The 24574-nt window shown below is 42.9% G+C and overlaps 1 protein-coding gene across 1 annotated transcript in view; it reads left to right on the plus strand.

The window, feature by feature from the left end:
- Positions 1-8326, plus strand: part of LOC141077916 (otogelin-like) — a 280958-nt gene extending 272632 nt beyond the window's left edge. The window contains exons 37-40 of the mRNA XM_073564686.1: positions 883-1002; positions 3416-3461; positions 3683-3762; positions 6954-8326. Of these exons, the coding sequence (XP_073420787.1) occupies positions 883-1002; positions 3416-3461; positions 3683-3762; positions 6954-7154 (447 nt within the window). The 3' untranslated portion in view covers positions 7155-8326. The remainder of the gene's footprint in view (positions 1-882; positions 1003-3415; positions 3462-3682; positions 3763-6953) is intronic.
- The last annotated feature ends 16248 nt before the right edge of the window (positions 8327-24574 follow it).

Raw genomic sequence — 24574 nt, forward strand, 5'->3', positions numbered from 1 at the left:
GCCTCTCCTCTATTGATTACTGTCCATTAAGGACTCTTTTCTCTTCATGATGCCATTTGCTTCTTTGGACTTTTCCTTTCACGACTCTTGCTTTGGTGGAGTTTTCCTTTCACGACTCTTGCTTTGGTGGAGTTTTCCTTTCACGACTCTTGCTTTGGTGGAGTTTTCCTTTCACGACTCTTGCTTTGGTGGAGTTTTCCTTTCACGACTCTTGCTTTGGTGGAGTTTTCCTTTCACGACTCTTGCTTTGGTGGACTTTCTCTTTCACATCTTTTGCTTTCATGGACTTTTTCTTTCACGACTCTTGCTTCTTTGGACTTTTTCTTTCACGACTCTTGCTTTGGTGGACTTTTCCTTTCACGACTCTTGCTTTGGTGGACTTTTCCTTTCACGACTCTTGCTTTGGTGGACTTTTTCTTTCACGACTCTTGCTTTGGTGGACTTTTCCTTTCACGACTCTTGCTTTGGTGGACTTTCTATTTCACATATTTTGCTTTCATGGACTTTTTCTTTCACGTCTCTTGCTTTGGTGGAGTTTTCCTTTCATCCTTTCACATTATTGCTTTGGTGGATTTTTCCTTTCATGTCTTTTGTTTTGGTGGACTTTTCCTTTCACGACCCTTGCTTTATTTCACGACTCTAATGGTACATCAACTAGGTTTGGCTCATCACGTTTGAATAATTAACATGTTGATTGGAGCATGTTGCATCTGTAATCTTATTCCTGTCACATGCTACAATTCTCTCAGCTATGGAAAATATTGTTAGGAGCTTGTCCTTAATCGTGTAGTCACTGTTAAATGGGTTATAGTTATCCATCTTGTTGACTTATTTCGTGTTTGAACTTTAAGCATCATGATTTTTTTTTCACTTTGTATTTAGCCCGGTTCTACCTGGATTTCTAAGTGTGTCAGATATGACTGCACAAACACTCCCATAGGACCAGTGTTGGTCACATCCGCCATCAGCTGCCCTCCATTTAATGAGACAGAGTGCATAAAGGTCAGTTGGCTTTACTGGAGAACTAGTGGCTTAATAATTTCTGTGGTAGTGCTGCTGGAAACAAGAGAACCTGGGGATTTCAGCAGGGCCTGATGCAGGCTTGCTTCTGGCACAATGTGCTGATGGGGATTCTCCTACAAGAATGTGGAAATAGAGGTCAAAGATGATGTCTTTTGACCTAAGGACTGGTCCACACCACAGCAGCAGCTCTGGCAAAATATTAAGAGACCACATCAAACTCCTGCCATGGGCAGCCCAATCTCCAGACCTGAACCCCACTGAAAACTTCTGGAATGTAATCAGGAGGGAGATGGATAGTCACAAGCCATCAGACAAAGAAGAACTGCTTACATGTGTGTACCAGGAGTGGCATAAGGTCACCCAAAACCCGTGTGACAGACTGGTGTAAAGCAGCCAAGACGCAGGAAAGCTGCGGTTAACAATCATGGTTGTTCCACAGAATATTGATCTCTGAACTCTTCCTGAGGTAAAACATTAGTATTGTTGTTTCTTTTTTTTTTTTTTTGAAACATCATTTTTATTGATTTTGTAACAAAGTTGCATATTACAAGTTATAAACGTTGCATTGAATTGTTACAAAGAACATATTTAAACCTGCTTATCACCTAAGCCTGAATAGAAGCAAAAATAAACTTAACAAATATAAAATTATCAAACCCCTTACATCCACATTTTCATAGATCACATTGACTGAGATCAGACACGTTATCTCCAGCTCCACCGTATCCTCCATACAGCTCATATAACACATTTCAGTTTACCCAGATTACCACTCAAATCCTCTGATACCACTCCGAATCCACAAAGGCGCTCATTAAGGCTTGAATTTCTCTGGTGGTCAGGGACGGTTCTATAAACACTCTCCATTTTTTAAAAAAAATGTTTAGAATTAGACCTTTTGTCACCATTGCAATGGTGTGAAACAAGTCATGTCGCCGTCCCCCTCTTGTTTTACCCGTCATACACAATGGATCCACTTCTACCCATATCCCACAGATCTTCAGATACAGATCCTGGACTGCTAACCAGAGTTCTTGTGTCCTGGGACGTGACCACAGTCCATGTTCTGTGTCTGTTTTGGGCATTGAACATTTTGGGCAACTTGTCTGCCTATCAGGATTCTGCGGAGTATTGTTGTTTCTAAAAGATCATGAACTTGTTTTCTTAGCGTTATTTGAGGTCAGAAAGCACTGTTTTGTTTTGTTTTGTGTTTTTTTTTAATTATGACCATTTTTCTTTGTCAGAAAAAAAATACAAAATGTATTGCTTGGAAATTCGGAGACATGTTGTCAGAAGTTTATAGACTAAAAGAGCAATTTACATTTTACTCAAAAATATAAAGAGAAAAATCAGACAAACTGCACATTGTGCAGCGGTCTCTTAATTTTTGCCAGAGCTGTGTATAGGACTGTAACCATGCCCTGATCTGGGGTCATGCCTCAGATAAACGCAGGCACTATGGGCAGCCTTTGGCCAAGCCGCGGGGCATTCACGTGAAGCCCAGGGGATGTTTGCCAGCTGCCCGCTCTTCTCTGACAGCTGCAGCATGGTAGATCGGGTTCTTCAGCACTAGTTTCGCTGCTTGCACATTAAATGGAAACTATCGCAAGTAATGTGAGATTTCAAATTTATGCAGCAATTCTTCAGACTTGCTCATGACATGGTTTAGTATAACGTCGCTTTTCTTCCCCCATATTGGGTCACAAGTCAAAGGGTCGGTGCTGTCATTATACGTCTCTAACATCATCATCCTACTTTTCATTGGGGGCCTCTCTGCCCCTCCTGTGTAGCCTCTCTGCCCCTCCTGTGTAGCCTCTCTGCCCCTCCTGTGTAGCCTCTCTGCCCCTCCTGTGTAGCCTCTCTGCCCCTCTTGTGTAGTCTCTCTGCCCCTCCTGTGTAGTCTCTCTGCTCCTCCTGTGTAGCCTCTCTGCCCCTCCTGTGTATCCTCTCTCTGGCCATTCTTCCCCTGTGGTGCGGCCTCTCTTCCCCTGGGGTGTGGCCTCTCTTCCCCTGTCGTGTGGCCTCTCTTCCGCTGGGGTGTGGCCTCTCTTCCGCTGGGGTGTGGCCTCTCTTCCGCTGGGGTGTGGCCTCTCCCCCTGGGGTGTGGCCTCTCTTCCCCTGGGGTTTGGCCTCTCTGCCCCTGGGGTGTGGCCTCTCGTCACCTGGGGTGTGGCCTCTCTTCTCCTGGGGTGTTGTCTCTCTTCTCCTGGGGTGTGGACTCTCTTCTCCTGGGGTGTGGCCTCTCTTCTCCTAGGGTGTGGCCTCACTTCCCTGGGGTTTGGCCTCTCTTCCTCTGGGGTGTGGCATCTCTTCCTTCTGGGGTGTGGCCTCTCTTGCTCTGGGGTGTGGCCTCTCTTCACCTTTTCTGATATGCCTTTTTTTCTCTTTCCAGATGGGAGGACATGTCGTATCATTCTTAGATGGATGCTGTAAAACATGTAAGTGAAGGATATTCCGCGCCTCCTATAGTCTGACCAGGTTGTCACCTGTACCCTCAGTATATACAGCAGTTGTCTATGGCTGCTGCTGTTAGGATGGGCTAGGATTTATAGTTTTCTATGGCTGAAAGTATACAGGGTGGAGACTATTGTTATGGAGTTTTGTTGGTCTCCAAGTACAGGGAGTTTCCAAAGATAAAAGATTTAACTCTCATTTTCAGGCAAAGAAGATGGAAAGTTTTGCAAAAGAGTCACTGTGCGAATGACCATCAGGAAGAACGACTGCAGGAGCAACACTCCGGTAAGCCGCCCTCCTGGGGGTCAGTAATATCTCAGCAGCCCTTCACTTGCTCCCACTTATGTGGGGTGTCCCTTTGTTTGTGCTCATGCTTCTTTGGGGCGACTTTATGCATACTCATGTGTTTCTGTTCATTTTCCTAAATGTACAGTGGGTACGGAAAGTATTCAGACCCCTTTATATTTTTCACTCTTTGTTTCATTGCAGCCATTTTGTAATTTCAAAAAAAGTTAATTTTTCCTCATTAATGTGCACTCTGCACCCCATCTTGACTGAAAAAAAACCCAGAAATGTAGAAATTTTTGCAAATTTATTAAAAAAGAAAAACTGAAATATCGTATGGTCATAAGTATGTGGGTCGCCCTCCCAGGGCTGTGGGGTACTCGGTACCGGGCCTGTGTCACCGGGATGTGTCACAGCAGCGGTGACCCACTCCGTGGCCCTGGGTGCCCAAGTAATGGGAGGAATTGAAATGGTGGAATATGGTTAAATGAATAGTTCATGACGCCACCTGTGGTGTTCGGCAAGGGAGATGTTAAGCCGACGCTGCATGCAGATCCACTGGGACTGGTGGTGTGTTGCAGCCAAGATGGTGAAGCTCCCCACAGGTGGAGCTGTAGTTCCCGGGCAGTGTAGATGTAGGGGTAGAGGAGAGGCACAGGCGGTGTAGAAGCTGGTACCCAGATGTAGTGGTACAGGGGGTGTTGGTGCAGGAATGAATGGAGGACACCAGGGCTTCTGGTTCCAAAGCTTTACTCACAGTCTGTAGTACACACAGGTGCCTGCCTCCGTGCTGTGTCCTCCGGGTCAGGAACCCAGTCAACCTCCAGGTCAGATGGAATGCTCCCTTCCAACACTCCGCCAACATGTGCCTTTCTGAACGTCTCCTCTTATAGCGCCTTTGGTGTGAAGTACTCCTAGTACTGAGTTACACTGGAGTTCCTCCTGACAGATGTTCCCAAGAACTATACTTGTATGGCAGACAGCTGTAGCCTGCTTCGGGGACTCCTTACTCCTAAGTCCCGGCTCACTATCCAAGTTGCTGTTGTGCCCCAAGTCTGAGATGGGAGTAGTGCATTTACAGCCCACTACTCCACCGGTGTCTGCTGCAGAACCATTAGTGTCCATACAACCTCGGGGACCGGGCCCCGGCCTTGCGCTTAGAACTTCTAAGCAGGGTTATTCCTCTAACCCACGTCCTCTGTTCCCATTTTCTCCTACGTTCCGTACTAGTCTTTCCTTCTTATGGAAGATCAGGTTTCTGTTCAATGTCTTTCTCTTTCTTTCCTTTCCCGTGCCAGCAGACCCACGTCACTGAGATCTGCTGCAGCACCTCCTTCCTCCATCCCTCTCCCAGGGATCTTCTCTCCTCACTCCTCTCTCACTCAACTGAACTCATAAACCTTCCCACTTTTTTATGTATTCTAACTCCACCCGCCTCCCAGCACATTTCGTGTTCCAAGCAGGGAGCCACCAAAGGTGCTCTGCTACACTCCAAGCAGGGAGCCGCAATGTGGCTTTGCTGAACTACTGTGTTGTGTGGGATGCAAGTGTTGGAGCGTGGTCAGGAGCCTCCAACTCACCTGGATGGTGGGGCACCACACCTCAGGAGGAGGTGCAGTTCCTCTGTGGCAACTGAATCCTCAGGGGCGCCACATATGCAGCCCCTTTGCTTAGTATTGAGGAGAAGCACATTTTGGGCTAGTACAGCCATGAGTCTTCTTGGGAATGATGCCACAAGTTTTTTACCCCTGGATTTGGGGATCCTCGGCCATTCTTCCTTGCAGATCCTCTCCAGTTCCGTCAGGTTGGATGGTGAACGCTGGTGGACAGCCATTTTCAGGTCTCTCCAGAGATGCTCAATTGGGTTTAGGTCAGGGCTCTGGCTGGGCCAATCAAGAATGCTCACAGAGTTGTTCTGAAGCCATTCCCTTGTTATTTTAGCTGTGTGCTTAGGGTAATTGTCTTGTTGGAAGGTGAACTTTTGGCCAAGTCTGAGGTCCAGAGCCCTCTGGAAGAGGTTTTCATCCAGGATATCTCTGTACTTGGCCGCATTCATGTTTCCTTCAAAGGCAACCAGTCGTCCTGTCCCTGCAGCTGAAAAACACCCCATAGCATGATGCTGCCACCACCATGTTTCACTGTTGGGATTGTATTGGGCAGGTGATGAGCAGTGCTTGGTTTTCTCCACACATACCGCTTAGAATTATCACCAAAAAGTCTCATCAGACAAGAGAATCTTATTTCTCATAGTCTGGGAGGCTTTCATGTGTTTTTTTAGCAAACTCTATGCGGGCTTTAATATGCCTTGCACTGAGGAGAGGCTTCCGTCTGGCCACTCTGCCATAAACGCCCGACTGGTGGAGGGCTGCAGTGATAGTTGACTTTGTGGAACTTTCTCCCATCTCCCTACTGCATCTGTGGAGCTCAGCCACAGTGATCTTAGGGTTCTTCTTTACCTCTCACCAAGGCTCTTCTCCCACGATTGCTCAGTTTTGCTGGACGGCCAGGTCTAGGAAGACTTCTGGTGGTCCCAAACTTCTTCCATTTAAGGATTGTGGAGGCCACTGTGCTCTTAGGAAGCTTGAGTACTGCAGAAATTCTTTTGTAACCTTGACCAGATCTGTGCCTTGCCACAGTTCTGTCTCTGAGCTCCTTGGCCAACTCCTTTGACCTCATGATTCTCATTTGGTGTGATATGCAGTGTGAGCTGTGAGGTCTCATATAGACAGGTGTGCGCCTTTACAAATCCAGTCCTATCAGTTTAACTAAACACAGCTGGACTCCAATGAAGGAGCAGAACCATCTCAAGGAGGATCACAAGGAAATGGATAGCATGTGACTTACATAGGAGTGTCTGAGCCAAGGGTCTGAATACTTATGACCATGTGAGATTTCAGTTTTTCTTTTTTAATAAATTTGCAAAAATTTCTACATTTCTGTTTTTTTCAGACAAGATGGGGTGCAGAGTGTACATTAATGAGAAAAAATGAACTTTTTGAAATTACCAAATGGCTGCAAAGAAAGAAAGAGAGAAAAATTTACAGGGGTCTGAATACTTTCCGTAGCCACTGTATAATTTTGGCAGTTCACTATAATGTAATTGTTCACCAGTCGGGCCGGGGCGTAGCCATTTCCGAACTCTGAGGAATTCTATAGTAACCAGTGATGGTTTACCTTTCCTATTCCTGCAGGTTAACATTGTTTCATGTGACGGGAAGTGTCCGTCCGCCAGCATCTACAACTACAACATTAACACTTATGCCCGTTTCTGTAAGTGCTGCCGCGAGCTGGGACTGCAGAGACGCATCGTGCAATTATACTGCAGTGGAAATTCCACCTGGGTCCATTATGCCATCCAGGAGCCTACAGACTGTTCCTGCCAGTGGTCCTGAACACTGCAACCCTCCACGCCTATAAAATGGTGGTTCATCGTTATCTGTATAAAGTTAGTCACATTCCTCATCAGCACGCCATGGAAAAGTGCCAAAAAGATGTTTCTCTCAGCCAGATTGTCAGTGACCGCAGGGGTGGACTTTAGTGCAGCACTCAAGTGCCTGTTCTTGGAGCACGATAGTCACTGTTCTGAAATATTCCCAGACCTATTTGCCAGCAAATATGGCCTCTTCCACAAACGTCCAGGACGAGATGGCTTTATGGCAGATACCAGCTGTGTGCTGACATGGATGGGTATTGTCTCCAGTAGATGCCCCATCAATTCACCATGCTCATGCAAATCATGACTGTGACCTACAGGGGGCAGTCCAGGCTTAGCTGTGGATTGTGGCTCCCCCACATCAGCCTGACATGAATAATCTAATACAAATAAAACATATGGAAAATAAGTGAAGAGCAACCCCAACGTGATGCATCAGAATTGTGCAGTACAAATGACAAGTATTATGAGACGTCCTACACCTGAGGAAGTCAAGGTGAAACGCGTGGTGGGTGTGGAGCCAGTCTATATGCTGTATCGTTCCCAGTGTTACTGTAGAGCTTGTCTTTTGCAGTGTGACATAGTTGGGCTTGTCGCCTTATTCCTGCCATTATGTCACATTCTCCAGCTTCGGTCTAGATGATCAATACTGGTTTTACTTGATGTAACATTGTGAGCGGTTCATGTGAAGGACGTTCCTTGGACTGTCTGTAATGTATGCCGTCCCCATCTGACGCCTGTTCTGTGTCCTCCCCACTTATTTTATGATATTATTTCATCTTTAGCATTTTATTCAGATACAATCTGTATTTGATGCTTCTCTTTTCCTGATATGCATTTTGTATGTTATTCTATTGATCACATTACCCACTCAATATATTGCTGATTTACATATTTGTAGGCTTATATTAGTTATCACATGATCGTGGATGCCCTCGTGAATTTAGTAGAAAGCCTTTGGGGCTGGACACAGGGGAGCAGTTGCCTGGCTAGGCCTGGTCTCCTGCCACTACCAAGGTTGGTCACACCCGTCCTCGTGATGCCATGCGGAGTGCTCAGGTACTTACCTGTAGAGCTGGCAATCACGCTGCACCTACTGCTGAGGGTGGACTGTCACCACAGCTCGCAACCATCAGCACTGACAATAAAATGAGAACCTAAGGTCGTTGTGTCGTCTCATTCATGCAGCACTAAAGGTTTATTTTATCCAACTCTTCTTCTGCTATTAATACAACTGTTGTCCTACCACCAAGTCTGCCGGCCACAAATGCCCCTGGAATACAGTCCACCAGATGCTGCTGCTCCTCCGCCACCATGGACGTTGGCCACAGATTCTCCACTAGCAGATAAGCCGGACACCAATGCTGTTGGCGTCTCTCCACCATCATGTACACGAGCTACAGACACCAGGCCAGCCACAGATGTCCTTCCTCACTACAATGTACACCGACACCAAATACCTCCACAACACTGTCGCCAGATTCAGGACCATCCCAATGTACACTGGCCACGGATGCTACAATGTATACTGGACAGAGGTCATTTATTACACTAACAGTTTCTATGTTCTAGCAAAACCAGCAAAGTCCAAAAGTTCATTGTTCTGATGCCCAAAAGAGCAAAATTCATTGCCTGTATTGATGGAGCAAGATTGTGACTGATTCATAACTAGAGTCAAGCGAATCTGGTCGGATTCAGTCGCCAAATCTGAATTTGCCATATGTGTACCCTGTTCGTGCCGAATGTATGTTTGATGGTCGGTTCTGAACAGATTCGGTGATTTCTACTCCCACTGACTCTAATGACGTTCGGCTGTGTTTGACGAATATTGCAAAAACAATATTTGCTGCCAATCGTGTTCGGAACCGAATCCAAACAAATTAGCTCAACTCTATTCATAACACAGGGCTATATACAGTGGCATGTAAAAGTTAGTGCATCCCAGGTCAAAATTACTGTTATTGTGAACAGTGAAGCAAATTGAACATGAAATGATCTCTAAAAGGCCTAAGGGGGTAAAGATGACAGATTTACTTTGTATTTTAGGCAACAAAATATATATATTTTCATCTTTTACACTTTAAAAATTTCAAAAATAGGTCAATGCAAAAGTTTGGGCACCTGCACGATTAGTACCTAGTACCATCCCCTTTTGTAAGTATGAGAGTTTGTAAACGCTTTTTGTAGCCAGTTCTTATTTGAGAGATTTTCCTCCGTTCTTCCTTGGAGAATTCCTCCCGTTCGGTGAGATTCCTGGGGCGTCTTGCATCCTCTGCTATTTTGAGGTCTAGCCACAGATTGTCAATGATGTTGAGATCAGGGGACTGGGAGGGCCATTGTAAAACCTTTTGCGCCTTTTGAGGTCGTCTTTTGTGGATGCTGGCATGTGTTTAGGATCATTATCCGTTTGTGCAGTGGGTACAGAAAGTATTCAGGCCCCTCTTACATTTTTCACTCTTTGTTTCATTGCAGTCATTTGGTAAATTCAAAACAGTTCATTTTTTTCTCATTAACCCCTTCACTACCAAGGGTGGTTTGCACGTTAACTCCCGGGCCAATTTTTACAATTCTGACCACTGTCCCTTTATGAGGTAATAACTCTGGAACGCTTCCATGGATCCCGGTGATTCTGACACTGTTTTCTCGTGACATATTATACTTCAAGTTAGTGGTAAAATTTCATTCAAATAACTTGCGATTATTTGTGAAAAAAATGGAAATTTGGCGAAAATTTTTAAAATTTCGCAATATTCCAAATTTGAATTTTTATGCCCTTAAATCACAGAGATACGGCACACAAAAAACTTGATAACTAACATTTCCCACATGTTTACTTTACATCAGCACAATTTTGGAACCAAAATTTTTTTTTGTTAGGAAGTTATAAGGGTTAAAAATTGACCAGCGATTTCTCATTTTTGTAACACCATTTTATTTTTAGGGACCACATCACATTTGAAGCCACTTTGCGGGGTGTATGTGATAGAAAATACCCAAAAGTGACACCATTCTAAAAACTGCACCCCTCAAGGTGCTCAAAACCACATACAAGAAGTTTATTAACCCTTTAGGTGCATCACAGGAATTTTTTGAATATTTAAAAAAAAAAATTAACATTTAACTTTTTTTCACAAAAAAAATACTTCAGGTTCAATTTTTTTTATTTTACCAAGGGTAACAGGAGAAATTGGACTGCAAAAGTTATTGTGCAATTTGTCCTGAGTACGCTGATACCTGATATGTGGGTGGGACGACTGTTTCGGCGCATGGCAGAGCTCAGAATGGAAGGAGCGCCGTTTGACTTTTTCAATGCAAAAGTGGCTGGAATTCAGATCGGACGCCATGTCGCGTTTGGAGAGTCCCTGATGTACCTAAACAGTGGAAACCCCCCACAAGTGACCCCATTTTGGAAACTAGACCCCCCAAGGAACTTATCTAGATATGGGGTGAGAACTTTGAACCCACAAGGGCTTCACAGAAGTTTATAACGTACAGCGGTACAATTAAAAAATCATATTTTTTCCACAAAAATGATCTTTTCACCCCCAATTTTCATTTTACCAAGGGTAACAGGACCCTAAAAGATATTGTGCAATTTGTCCTGAGAACGCTGATACCCCACATGTGGGGGTAAACCACTATTTGGGAGCATGGCAGAGCTCGGAAGGGAAGCAGCGCCATTTGACGTTTTTGGCTGCAATTGAGATCAGACGCCATGTTGCATTTGGAGAGCACCTGATGTGCGCAAATAGTGGAAACCCCCAATTCTAACTCCAACCCGAACCCCAACACACCCCTAACCCTAATCTCAGCCCTAACCCTAACCCCAACACACCCCTAACCCTAGCCCTAACCCTAGCCCTAACTCTAATGGGAAAATGGAAATAAATACATTTTTTTTATTTTATTATTTTTCCCTAACTAAGGGGGTGATAACGGGGGGTTTGATTTACTATTTATGGCGGTTTTTATGTTTGGCGGCTGTCACACGCTAAAAGACGCTTTTTATTGTAAAAATAGTTTTTGCATCACCACATATTGAGAGCTATAATTTTTCCATATTTTGACCCGCCGAGTCATGTGAGGTCTTATTTTTTGCGGGACGAGTTGACGTTTTTATTGGTGCCATTTTCGGGCATGTGACATTTTTTGATCGACTTTTATTTTGTTTTTTGGGACGCAGAATTTACAAAAACCAGCGTTTCATGAATTTCTTTTGGGGGGTGCGTTTACACCGTTCGGGGTGCGATAAAATTGATAAAGCGGTTTTATTCTTCGGGTCAGTACGGTTACAGCGATACCTCATTTAGGTCTTTTTTTATGTTTTGGAGCTTTTATGCTATGAAAACAATTTTATATAAAAAATAATTATTTTTGTATCGCTTTATTCTGTGAGCTATAACTTTTTTATTTTTTCACTGATGACGCTGTGTGGCGGCTCGTTTTTTGCGGGACAAGATGACGTTTTCAGCGGTACCATGGATATTTATATGTGTCTTTTTGATCGCGCGTTATTGCACTTTTTGTTCGGCGGTATGATAATAAATCATTATTTTTTGCTTCGTTTTTTATTTTTTAAGGGGTTCGCTTAAGGGGTTAACTATTGGGACACTTTTATAGGGCGGGTCGTTACGGACGTGGCAATACCAAATATGTGTACTTCTATTGTTTTTTTGTTTTTTTATTTCCAAAAAATGAATTTATAGAGGAATATTTTTTTTTTTTTTATTTATTTAGCGATTTTTTTTAAATTATTTTACACTTTTTTTTTATTTTTTTTTTACTTTATTACAATGTCCCAGGGGGGACATAACTGTCCTGTGACAGATCGCTGATCTGTCACATCACAGATCACTGTGACAGATCAGCGATCTGTCACAGGCAGTCCAGAAGGCTTCCTCATGCCTGCGCTTTGCAGGCACTGAAGAAGCCAGCTTCCTGCAGGCCCCCGGAGGTCCCCGCCGCCATATTGGATCCGGGGACCTGCAGGAAAGGAGCCCCCCCGCAGCAGCGCTGCACATTGCGCTGCCGTTGGGGGCTCAGGGAAGCACGGAGGGAGCCCCCTCCCTGCCGATGCTTCCCTTTAACCCCCGGTACACCGCGATCGTGTTTGATCGCGGTGTGCAAGGGGTTAACGTGTCTGGGGCGGTCCGTGACCGCCCCTGACACATTGTGCCGGGTGTCAGCTGTGATAATCAGCTGACACCCAGCCGCGATCAGCGGCGCTTACCACGTGGGCGCCGCTGATCGCTGTGACGTAATATTCCGTCCATGGTAATTAGGTCCAGGGTCACATGGATGGAATATTACGTCCATTGTAGGTCAGGGGTTAATGTACACTCTGCACCCCCCATCTTGACTGAAAAAAAATGTAGATTTTTTTTCCAAATTTATTAAAAAAGAAAAACTGAAATATCACATGGCCATAAGTTTTCAGACCCTTTGCTCAGTATTGAGTAGAAGCACCTTTTGAGCTAGTGCAGCCATGAGTCTTCTTGGGAATGATGCAACACGTTTTTCACCCCTGGATTTGGGGATCCTCTGCCATTCTTGCTTGCAGATCCTCTCCAGTTCCGTCAGGTTGGATGGTGAACGTTGGTGGACAGCCATTTTCAGGTCTCTCCAGAGATGCTCCATTGGGTTTAGGTCAGGGCTCTGGCTGGGCCAGTCAGGAATGGTCACAGAGTTGTCCTGAAGCCACTCCTTTGTTATTTTAGCTGTGTGCTTAGGGTCATTGTCTTGGTGGAAGGTGAACCTTCGGCCAAGTCTGCGGTCCAGAGCACTCTGGAAGACGTTTTCATCCAGATCTCTGTACTTGGCCGCATTCATGTTTCCTTAAATTGCAACCAGTCGTCATGTTCCTGCAGCTGAAAAACACCCCCATAGCATGATGCTGCCACCACCATGTTTCACTGTTGGGATTGTATTGGGCAGGTGATGAGCAGTGCCTGGTTTTCTCCACATATACCACTTAGAATTATCACCAAAAAGTTCTATCTTCATCTCATCAGACCAGAGAATATTATTTCTCATAGTCTGAGAGTCCTTTAAGTTTTTTAGCAAACTCTGTGCGGGCGTTCATGTGTCTTGTACTGAGGAGAGGCTTCCGTCAGGCCACTCTGCCATAAAGCCTCGACTGATGGAGGGCTGCAGTGATAGTTGACTTTGTGGAACTTTCTCCCATCTCCCTACTGCATCTGTGGAGCTCAGCCACAGTGATCTTAGGGTTCTTCTTTACCTCTCACCAAGGCTCTTCTCCCACGATTGCTCAGTTTGGCTGGATGGACAGGTCTAGGAAGACTTCTGGTGGTCCCAAACTTCTTCCATTCATGGATTATGGAGGCCACTGTGCTCTTAGGAACCTTGAGTACTGCAGAAATTCTTTTGTAACCTTGGCCAGATCTGTGCCTTGCCACAATTCTGTCTCTGAGCTCCTTGGCCAGTTCCTTTGACCTCATGATTCTCATTTGGTCTGACATGCACTGTGAGCTGTGAGGTCTTATATAGACAGGTGTGCGCCTTTACAGATCAAGTCCTATCAGTGTAATTACACACAGCTGGACTCCAATGAAGGAGCAGAACCATCTCAAAGAGGATCACAAGGAAATGGACAGCATGTGACTTACATAGGAGTGTCTGAGCAAAGGGTCTGAATACTTATGACCATGTCATATTTCATTTTTTCTTTTTTAATAAATTTGCAAAAATGTCTACATTTATGTATTTTTCAGTGAAGATGGATGCAGAGTGCACATTAATGAGAAAAAAATGAACTTTTTTGAATTTACCAAATGGCTGCAATGAAACAAAGAGTGAAAAATTTAAAGGGGTCTGAATACTTTCCGCATCCACTGTAGACACCATCCTCTTCAATTTCAGCTTTTTTACAGATAGTGTTAAGTTTGGGTAAGGATTATTTACAGTTTGCTATATTGTTGGAGATTTGTGATGTAATATATGATCTGGCGAGTAAAGGGCATCGGCGAGAGGCCGGCGTTGGAGTATAGGGGTTTTTGGTGGTTGGTGGGTGATTGGGAAGGGTTGAAGGAGAGTCCGAGTAGAAAAAGCTGCAGATCCTTGGAGAAAGTGTGGATAGGGCAGTGCGACTCTGGATCTGTTGTTGTTGTTGACTCTGGAATGTGTTGTTTGGCTTGACATGAGCTGACTTGGGGACAATCTAGTACACAGCATCTTGGGCTAGGCCACATGAGGTATTTTCTCTAAGGACTTAGGAAAGTCCTGCGTTGTGAGATTGACATTCCCTAAGAGCTTCAAGATGGTATTTCTGGTTATTCAGGACACAGTCCTGCAAGAACCCTTCTATTTCAGTTTCAAGATGTACTGGTACCATCTTATATCTGAATATGTACAGTATGCACATATATAAATAGCCTTTGTGAGGCAGTGACCCCTTTTACAGCTAGGGGGCGCTGTATGTGCTCCTCAGGATACGCATGGAGGCGTAGCTGAAATGGTGAGACAGTGATCGGCATTATTGTAAATGGCTGGTATGTGTCGCAGAGGAGATCCTCTACTCTGTAAGCCCGAAATGTTGTTGCTCTGGGACTTGTATTTCCACAAGTGTTTGTTTACTTATAAGGGGTGCTTACAGGGTTAGTTGGAGAGCTGGGCGGGACTGACTAACCACACACCTCCCACCTATGGGGGTGGTTACAGCTACATAATGTGACCAGGTTTTGGGTCACATGGTCAGAGTGTGTAAGGTCCTGGATGACCTGTGTGTTGAAAGGTGCTGGGAATAGGATTGGATTACTGAAGAGCACATGGTGAGGCCATGGACCTGGAGGCATGTGTGTTGGAAGGTCCTAGGAGTGGATGGACTTCCTAAAGAGCACATGAAATGGTCATGAATGTGCAAAGTCTGTGACGGCACTGCGTTGGGGATGCTACTGTCTCGACTGTCGGGAGTGCCCTTGTCCCAAGGCATCTGCTGAGACTGTGATCCGAGTAAGGCAGTATCCCTGGGAGAGAGGACTGACGAGTAGTCAGTGTATGAAGCAGGAGCAGACAAATATGGGCAGACAAGTATCTGCCATTGGTGCCTGTTGTGTTCCATGGACATAAAGTAATGAACTATGCGTGTTGCAGTTTATGATGTCTAAATAAACCAAATAGACTGTTTTGTGAGAAAAACGTGCCTGTGTGCCTTCATCCCGTTGCTAAGCGAGGGTCCCCAAAACATGCAGTAAGCGCTGTCTTACACCTTATAGAGGTCCAGTTAGTTAGTTGAAAAGGCCTCTTCTGTAGAGACATTTGGAAAACTGCTCCTAGTACAAAATGACTAAAGTACTGGCGCAATACTGTTGTTTTATTGATTTAAACATAGGGTTAATCACGTTATATTTTGCTCGCATATAACTATTCTGTTTAGGTGTACTTGAGTATATCCTTAGTCGGTGATATTGAGAGTAGCTGCTTTCATTGTATCTACACTGTTTCCCTTCCATCCTTTCCTTTGTTTTATACAGTTAGGTTCATATATATTTGGAGAGAGACAACATTTTTCTAGTTTTGGTTCTAGACATTACCACAATGAATTTTAAACAAAACAATTCAGCTGCAGTTGAAGTTCAGACTTTCAGCTTTCGTTTGAGGGTACCCACATTAAAATTGGATGAAGGGTTTAGGAGTTTCAGCTCCTTAACATGTGCCACCCTGTTTTTAAAGGGACCAAAAGTAATTGGACAGATTAAATAATTGTAAATAAAATGTTCATTTCTAGTACTTGGTTGAAAACCCTTTGTTGGCAATGACTGCCTGAAGTCTTGAACTCATGGACATCACCAGACGCTGTGTTTCCTCCTTTTTGATGCTCTACCAGGCCTTCACTGCGGTGGTTTTCAGTTGCTGTTTGGTTGTGGGCCTTTCTGTCTGACGTTTAGTCTTTAACAAGTGAAATACATGCTCAATTGGGTTGAGATCAGGTGACTGACTTGGCCATTCCACAATATTCCACTTCTTTGCTTTAATAATCTCCTGGGTTGCTTTGGCTTTATGTTTTGGGTCATTGTCCATCTGTAGTATGAAGCGACGCCCAATCAGTTTGGCTGCATTTGGCTGGATCTGAGCACACAGTATGGCTCTGAATACCTCAGAATTCATTCGGCTGCTTCTGTCCTGTGTCACATCATCAATAAACACTAGTGACCCAGTGCCACTGGCAGCCATGCATGCCCAAGCCATCACACTGCCTCCGCCGTGTCTTACAGATGGTGTGGTATGCTTTGGATCATGAGCTGTACCACGCCTTCACCATACTTTTCTCTTTCCATCATTCTGGTAGAGGTTGATCTTGGTTTCATCTGTCCACAGAATGTTCTTCCAGAACTGTGCTGGCTTTTTTAGATGTTTTTTAGCAAAGTCCAGTCTAGCCTTTTGATTCTTGATGCTTATGAGTGGCTTGCACCGTGCAGTGAACCCTCTGTATTTACTTTCATGCAGTCTTCTCTTTATGGTAGATTTGGACATTGATACCTCCTGGAGAGTGTGGTTCACTTGGTTGGCTGTTGTGAAGGGGTTTCTCTTCACCATGGAGACTATTCTGCGATCATCCACCACTGTTGTCTGTCTTTTGCATTGATGAGTTTACCAGTGCTTTCTTTCTTTCTCAGGATTTACCAAACTGTAGAGTTTGCCACTCCTAATTTTGTAGCAATTTCTTGGATGGGTTTTTTCTGTTTTTGCAGCTTAAGGATGGCTTGTTTCACCTGCATGGAGACCTCCTTTGACCGCATTTTTCCTTCACAGCAAAACCTTCCAAATGCAAGCACCACACCTCAAATCAATTCCAGGCCTTTTATCTGCTTAATTGAGAATGACATAACGAAGGGATTGCCCACACCTGTCCATGAAACAGCCCTGGAGTCAATTGCCCAATTACTTTTGGTCCCTTTAACAACAGGGTGGCCCATGTTAAGGAGCTGAAGCACCTAAACCCTTCATCCAATTTTAATGTGGATACCCTCAAATGAAAGCTGAAAGTCTGAACTTCAACTGCATCTGAATTGTTTTGTTTAAAATTCATTGTGGTAATGTCTAGAACCAAAATAATAAAAATGCACAACATAGAAAAAGATTTTCCAGCGTCTCCAGGAGATAAAATAACAATTGCTTTATTGAAAATATAAAATCTTCTTACCATCAAGTAAAAACAACATAAAGAGGCATATGGAGGGGAGCACTTTCCTACGCGTTTCACCCTAAAAGGGCTTAATCATGGAATGCGTAAAGGAGGTCTCCAAACAGATATTTAAGTGCAAAACATGTCAAGGAAACAGGTGATTCAATTAGGTGAAAAACACACCCATTACATTTAACATAGACAAAACCAAATTTGAAAAAAGTGTACAATGCATGGAAACCAACACATACGAAGGGTATAATAATAAACAGATCAAGGAAAAAAATAAATAAATAAATAAAAAATGTTTTATAAAGAAATTTTTTTTATACTTGATATATCACATATGAAGCAGTTAAAAAAACCATATAGGTATTTAAAGGAAGCCATAATGTACTCTGATAGCGTTATAACAAGGATCTTATAATTTGCAAACAATTTGTACGTAGCATGTTATCAAATGGTGGGAATTGATTGCATTACAACAAACAGAAAGAAAGAGAAAAATACTGCAGCAAAAAAAAAAAACAAAAAAAAACAAAACACACATTTGAATGGCATGAACAAGAGAAAGAGATACCTAAGAATACTGCATGATTAGATCTCTCCTCTTGTTCATACCATGCGGTATTCTAGTGCCCAATTTATAAATCCAGAAAGACTCTCGATTGAGAATCTTTCTATGATGGTCCCCTCCCCTGACTGGTTTGTAGACCTTTTCAATGCCAGTGAATGTGAGAGAATCGAGGCACCTATTATGAATAGTAATAAAGTGCCTCGAGACTGCAGAAACATTCACTGCAGAAGGATGTAAAGTATCAGACATGTTCCATCTTGAGAAAACAAGATAATAAAAAATGTTTCCAAAAAAATTCCAAACGCAATGTCAGCTTTGGCGATACTAGCATCTCTTCAGCTACCACCAGTTATTCAATAGAAAATTCTTCAGATTCCTCAATTGATGAAATTAATCCTTCTGCTCCTATCAACAAAAAATACAAGAGAAAAAATTCTGCTTCAAAAAACGCATCAGGAGAGGAGGCAGGAAACATTGGAAACACAAGGTATCCGGATCGCAGGAAACGGAGACATTAACCTGTCCGGTTTGGAACTTGTCTGCCCAGATCCTCTCCCAGCATCATTTATCTGTTTTGTCTAAGGGATTGAGTTTTTGCCCTACAAATAAATTCAATGTTTTCAGGACTTTATTGGATGTGAACAAACTAGCTAGAAACCTAACGTTAAAATGTCATTTTTATAATGATAATGATTTACAGGAAAACATGTCTTCATTTCCAAATTCTGCTGAACATGATTCTAACATAATACCAATGTTTCATGAATTGAAAAAACGTTCTGATTTGCGACAATTGGAGTCAGAATGTAGAACTTACGACTCCTCTCCTGATAGTTTTGTAACTTCTAACCCCTTTTTTTACCCTGTTCAATCTAGGCCATCTATCCTAGATACCTTTCAGGAAAAGGTGGAGGCAGATCTTGTTGATTTAGACAGAATTACTAGTATTGATAAAAACAATCTTAATCCTCAAGAAATTCTGGCACTACAAGATCTGCAATCCAACACAGGGTTAATTATCAGGGAAGCAGACAAGGGGGAGGGGTCGTGGTTCTGGACTCTTCACTTTATTTTAAAATGAATCATGCTATTCTATCTGATAATAACACCTACCTACATCTCCAGGGGGACCCTACTAATTTTTACAAGAGTAAAATCGATAAATTACTTCAAGATGGTTTGGAGGGGGGCATTTTTTCTCAAAAAATATACGATTATTTAAAAGTGGATTTTCCTATTATCCCCATTTATCATGCCCTCCCTAAACTTCACAAGGGTATTTTTCCACCACCCTTTAGGCCTATTATATCAGGCATTGGTTCCCTTGGAGAAAAGCTGGGTGCTTGGATAGATCATTTTTTGCAACCTTTAGTCAGGGATGTGCCGGGCTTTCTGAGAGACACCAAGTCTTTAATAAACAACTTAAATCCCATTTCTTGGCATGATGATTATATGTGGCTGACCTGTGATATTGTGAGTCTATATTCATCTATACCACATTATGTAGCCATTGATTGTCTCCAGGTGTTTCTCAGAAGGCATAGTTCTTATCCCTTACAGACTCAAAACTTCATTATCACAGCTATTAATTTTTTGTTGACACATAATTATTTTTCTTTTGATGGGGAATTTTTTCTTCAGAAGTGTGGCGTTAGCATGGGAGTTAAATTTTCCCCCTCCCTTGCTAACATTGTGGTCGCCATTTTTGAAGAACTTTACATTTTTGATGATAATAATAGTTTTTCAGAGCATATAATCTTTTATACACGTTATATCGACGATTTATTATTCATTTGGGAAGGAGATGTTGCTACAGCACATTCCTTCATAAATCATCTCAATCAAAATTCCTTCAACCTCAATTTTACTTTTCAAGTCCATCCGTCTACTACCAACTATTTAGATGTGACTTTGATTGGCAACCACAATAAGATTGAGATTCTTCCCTATCATAAAGAAACTGACTCTAATTCCATTTTACTAGCTAGCTCATGCCACCCTCCCCATACGGTGAAAAACATCCCCATTGGAGAATTAATCAGACTAAAGCGTAATTGCTCCAGGTCTGATCTTCTCCAACATGAAACTAGCAAAGCTGTTGCTAGATTAAAACACAGGGGATATCCCAACTGGTGTTTGAATAGAGCTCAAAAAATAGTGAACCAAATTGACAGATCGGACCTTTTTCTAAATCATCACAAAAATAAATATAATATTAATCACCAATTAACTTTTTCTACCAACTTTTCTCCGCAATTTCAGGATATTGTAAAAATAATACAAAAACATTTACCTATTTTATTACAGGACAATCAACTTAGTCATATTCTAGAAAAAAATAAAATCAATTTTGTGGCGAAAAAAGCGCCCAATTTAGCCCACATCTTGTCACCTAGTCTAGTAGTCAGTAATAATAAAAAGAGCAATTCCAAAAATTGGTTATCATGCACTGGCTTTTTTGGCTGTGGGCACAATTTTTGCATATCGTGCAAACATGCCAAGAGATGCAAATCATTTACCTCCATGTACACTGGTTTGACTTACAACATCAGGGATTTCATTAATTGTAATACCCCTAATGTTGTGTATCTCATTGAATGTACTTCTTGTTCAATTCAATATGTAGGTTGTACAACTTGTCCTCTCAAACAGCGGATACGCAGACACATGTCTGATACTTTACATCCTTCTGCAGTGAATGTTTCTGCAGTCTCGAGGCACTTTATTACTATTCATAATAGGTGCCTCGATTCTCTCACATTCACTGGCATTGAAAAGGTTTACAAACCAGTCAGGGGAGGGGACCATCGTAGAAAGATTCTCAATCCAGAGTCTTTCTGGATTTATAAATTGGGCACTAGAATACCGCATGGTATGAACAAGAGGAGAGATCTAATCATGCAGTATTCTTAGGTATCTCTTTCTCTTGTTCATGCCATTCAAATGTGTGGTTTTTTTTTGGTTTTTTTTGCTGCAGTATTTTTCTCTTTCTTTCCTTTTTTTGTAATGCAATCAATTCCCACCATTTGATAACATGCTACGTACAAATTGTTCGCAAATTATAACATCCTTGTTATAACGCTATCAGAGTACATTATGGCTTCCTTTAAATACCTATATGGGTTTTTTAACTGCTTTATATGTGATATATCAAGTATAAAAAAAATTTCTTTATAAAACATTTTTTATTTATTTATTTATTTTTTCCTTGATCTGTTTATTATTATACCCTTCGTATGTGTTGGTTTCCATGCATTGTACACTTTTTTCAAATTTGGTTTTGTCTATGTTAAATGTAATGGGTGTGTTTTTCACCTAATTGAATCACCTGTTTCCTTGACATGTTTTGCACTTAAATATCTGTTTGGAGACCTCCTTTACGCATTCCATGATTAAGCCCTTTTAGGGTGAAACGCGTAGGAAAGTGCTCCCCTCCATATGCCTCTTTATGTTGTTTTTACTTGATGGTAAGAAGATTTTATATTTTCAATAAAGCAATTGTTATTTTATCTCCTGGAGACGCTGGAAAATCTTTTTCTATGTTGTGCATGCACTATACACCCAGGGTCAGGGTGTTTCCGTGCGTCGGAGTTGTGATTAGGAGTGAAGAGGGGTGAGCAGAAAATTTCCTTTTGTGCAAAATAATAAAAATGTTGTCTCTCTTCAAATATATATGGACCTCACTGTAAACTGGTTAGTAAATATTCATATTGTATTATCTAATCTTTGTGCATGTCTGCTGATTGTTGCTGTACCCCTCGTACTGTTGTCTTCCCTTGTCCTTGTTTCATTTGCATGAAGAATTTGTTGAAATTTCGTTGAATCCATTCTTCCCTATTCCCATTAAATTTTTCCTGTGCCATTGGCTGCAACACAACCCAAAGCATAATTGATACACCCCCCATGCTTAATGGTTGGCGAGATGTTCTTTTCCTGAAATTTTGTGCACTTTTTTCTCCACACATACCTTTGATCATTGTGGACAAAGCGTTCTTTTAACCTCATCGGTCCACGGGACTTGCTTCCAAAATGCATCAGCCTTGTTTGGATTTTCTTTGCCATACTTCTGACTGTGAATTTTATGGTGAAGACGCAGGAGAGTTTTTTTTTTTCTGATGACTCTTCCATGAGGCCAAATTTGTGCAGGTGTTCCTGAACAGTAGAACACTGTACCACAACTCCAGAGTCTGCTAAATTTGTCTGAAGGTTTTGCAGTCAAGTGGGAGTTCTGGTTTGCCTCAATAGCAATCCTACAAGCAACTCTCACTGAAATTTTGCTTGGTCTTCCAGACCTTATCTTGACCTTCACTGTTCCTGGCAACTGCCATTAGTTAATTACATTTCAAACTGAGAAAAGGGCAACTTAAAAATGCTTTGCCCTCTTTTTATAGCCTTCTCCTGCTTTGTGAGCCTCCACCATTCTCAGAGTGCTCAGCAGCTGCTTAGAAGAACCCATGGCTGCTGTTTTTTGTTAGAAGCTTAGAGGAGGCTGAGTTTTCATAAAGCTCGGAAAGTTGCATCACCTGGCCTTTCCAAAAGATGATAGTGTACAAGCCATAACCCTAACATAAAGGAAACTTGTCAGCAGGATGTTGCACAGTGATTTACTGTGTCAGGTTCGCGCCGTTATGCTGAGTAAAATGATGCCTAGTGATGAAATCCGTCTTGTGGATATTGTTTAATCATTATTTTCAGTTTTGAGTCAATTATATTCTCGTGCTCCAGGGCGTCCTGTGAGGAAGTCGTCACGTGGTGCTCTGATTAGGTTTCATCAGTATGGCTTCTGACAGGTCCCTCAGTGTTCCGCCCGCTAGTTTACATAATGAATATTATATATATATCTTGAAAAAAATCCCCTTCTGCAGGCAGGTGCCGGCGGCGGGGCCTGCACTGCCTAATGATCGCATTTATATTGTGTATGTAACTCATTTCTTTGATGTTATCTTTAAATTCCTATTAAAAATAAAATCAGTTTGAAAATGTCGCCAGCCGAGCCAGCGCAGGGGCAGCTATTGGTGATCCGATAACTGCTACTGCACAGACGCCATCTTCCTAGAAAAAAAAATCCTCCTCCAGAATGGCGCCAGCACACTACCAGCGACTTTGTCATATATCCTCCCCTCTGCCTAAAGTCGAGGGTTTTAGCATCTTCACTCACTAAGCAGGGTAGTCTGGACAGGGCATCTGCATTCCTGTGCAACTTCCCTGGCCTATGCTCGACGTGAAAAGTGAAATCTTGGTGGCCTAAGAACCACCTAGTTACCCAAACATTTTTACCTTTCTTTTCCCTCAAGAGAGGCATGGTCAGATACCAGCTTAAACCTACAGCCTAGCAGGTAATATCTCAGGGTATCTATGGCCCACTTTATGGCTAAGTACTCCTCCACAATGGCATAATTTGTCTCCCATGAGGAGAGCATTCGGCTCATATACAGGATGGGATGCTCCTCCCCATTCACATACTGAGACAAGACAGCTCCCAATCCGACTTCTGATGCATCTGTCTAGACCACAAACTCTTTGCTGAAATTTGATGTGACCAGATGTACACACACAGTCTGCTTCAGTTCCTGGAAAGCCATCTCAGTCTCAGCAGACCATTTAATCGTCAACGATCTTGTGCTTTGAAGGAGGTCAATGGTGTGGCAATTATGGCGAAACTGCGGATAAACCGCCGTAAGCACCCCACAATTCCAAGAAATGCCTTCACTTGTTTCTTGGAAAGCAATTGTGGCCACTTCTGGATTGCCTCAATCTTGTTTATCTGAGGCTTGATTTTGCTTCTCCTGATGACATAGCCTAGGTATTTGGCCTCTTCTTTACCTATGGCACATTTATTTGAGTTTACGGTGAACCCCGCATTCCTCAATGCCTTCAGGACTGCCTGTACCTTTGGTAGATGACTACCCCAGTCAGGGCGAAAGACCACAATGTCATCTAGATAGGCGGCAGTATACCTCTTATGCGGAGCCAGGACCCGATCCATAACCCTCTGGAAGATTGCTGGAGCCCCATGCAATCTGAAAGGGCATTCTGATGTATTGGAAACACCCATCAGGTGTCATGAAGACTTTGTAATGTAATGTACCTCGCGGTTCCCAGTCTCTCAATGAGGCCATCCACACGGGGCATCAGATAAGATCACTTTTTGAGACCTCATTCAGCCTGCTCTAATTATTGGAAAACCGCCACTCATCATTGAGCTTCGGCACAAGGACGATATGGCTGGACAATCCACTTTTCGACTCCTCAATCACCCCAAGGTCTAACATCCTCTTCACCTCATTTCCTATTAACTGCCAACATGCTTTAGGAATTCTATAGAGCCTGAGGTTCACCCTGGCATGTGGCTCTGTCAACACATCATGCTCGACCACCTGCGTATGCCCTGGCAACTCCGAGAACAAGTCATGGTTCTGCTGCAACAGTTCCCAAAACTGTTGTCTCTGCGCAGACAGTAGAGATTCTGCAATGATGACATTGCCCACTGTGGCTTTGGGACTGGCTCCCAGGCAAGGGGTTTCCAGCGACTACCGATCTCGCCATGGCTTGAGCTAATTCACATGGTATATTTGGTGTGGCTTCCTTCAGCCTGGCTGGTGTGCCTTGTAATTCACCTCGCTCTGTTTTTCACCAACTCATATGGGCCACTTGGCTAAGA

Source organism: Dendrobates tinctorius, unplaced genomic scaffold (genome assembly GCF_039654945.1).
Source record: "Dendrobates tinctorius isolate UK_male_01 unplaced genomic scaffold, ASM3965494v1 ptg000473l, whole genome shotgun sequence".
Taxonomy (NCBI): domain Eukaryota; kingdom Metazoa; phylum Chordata; class Amphibia; order Anura; family Dendrobatidae; genus Dendrobates; species Dendrobates tinctorius.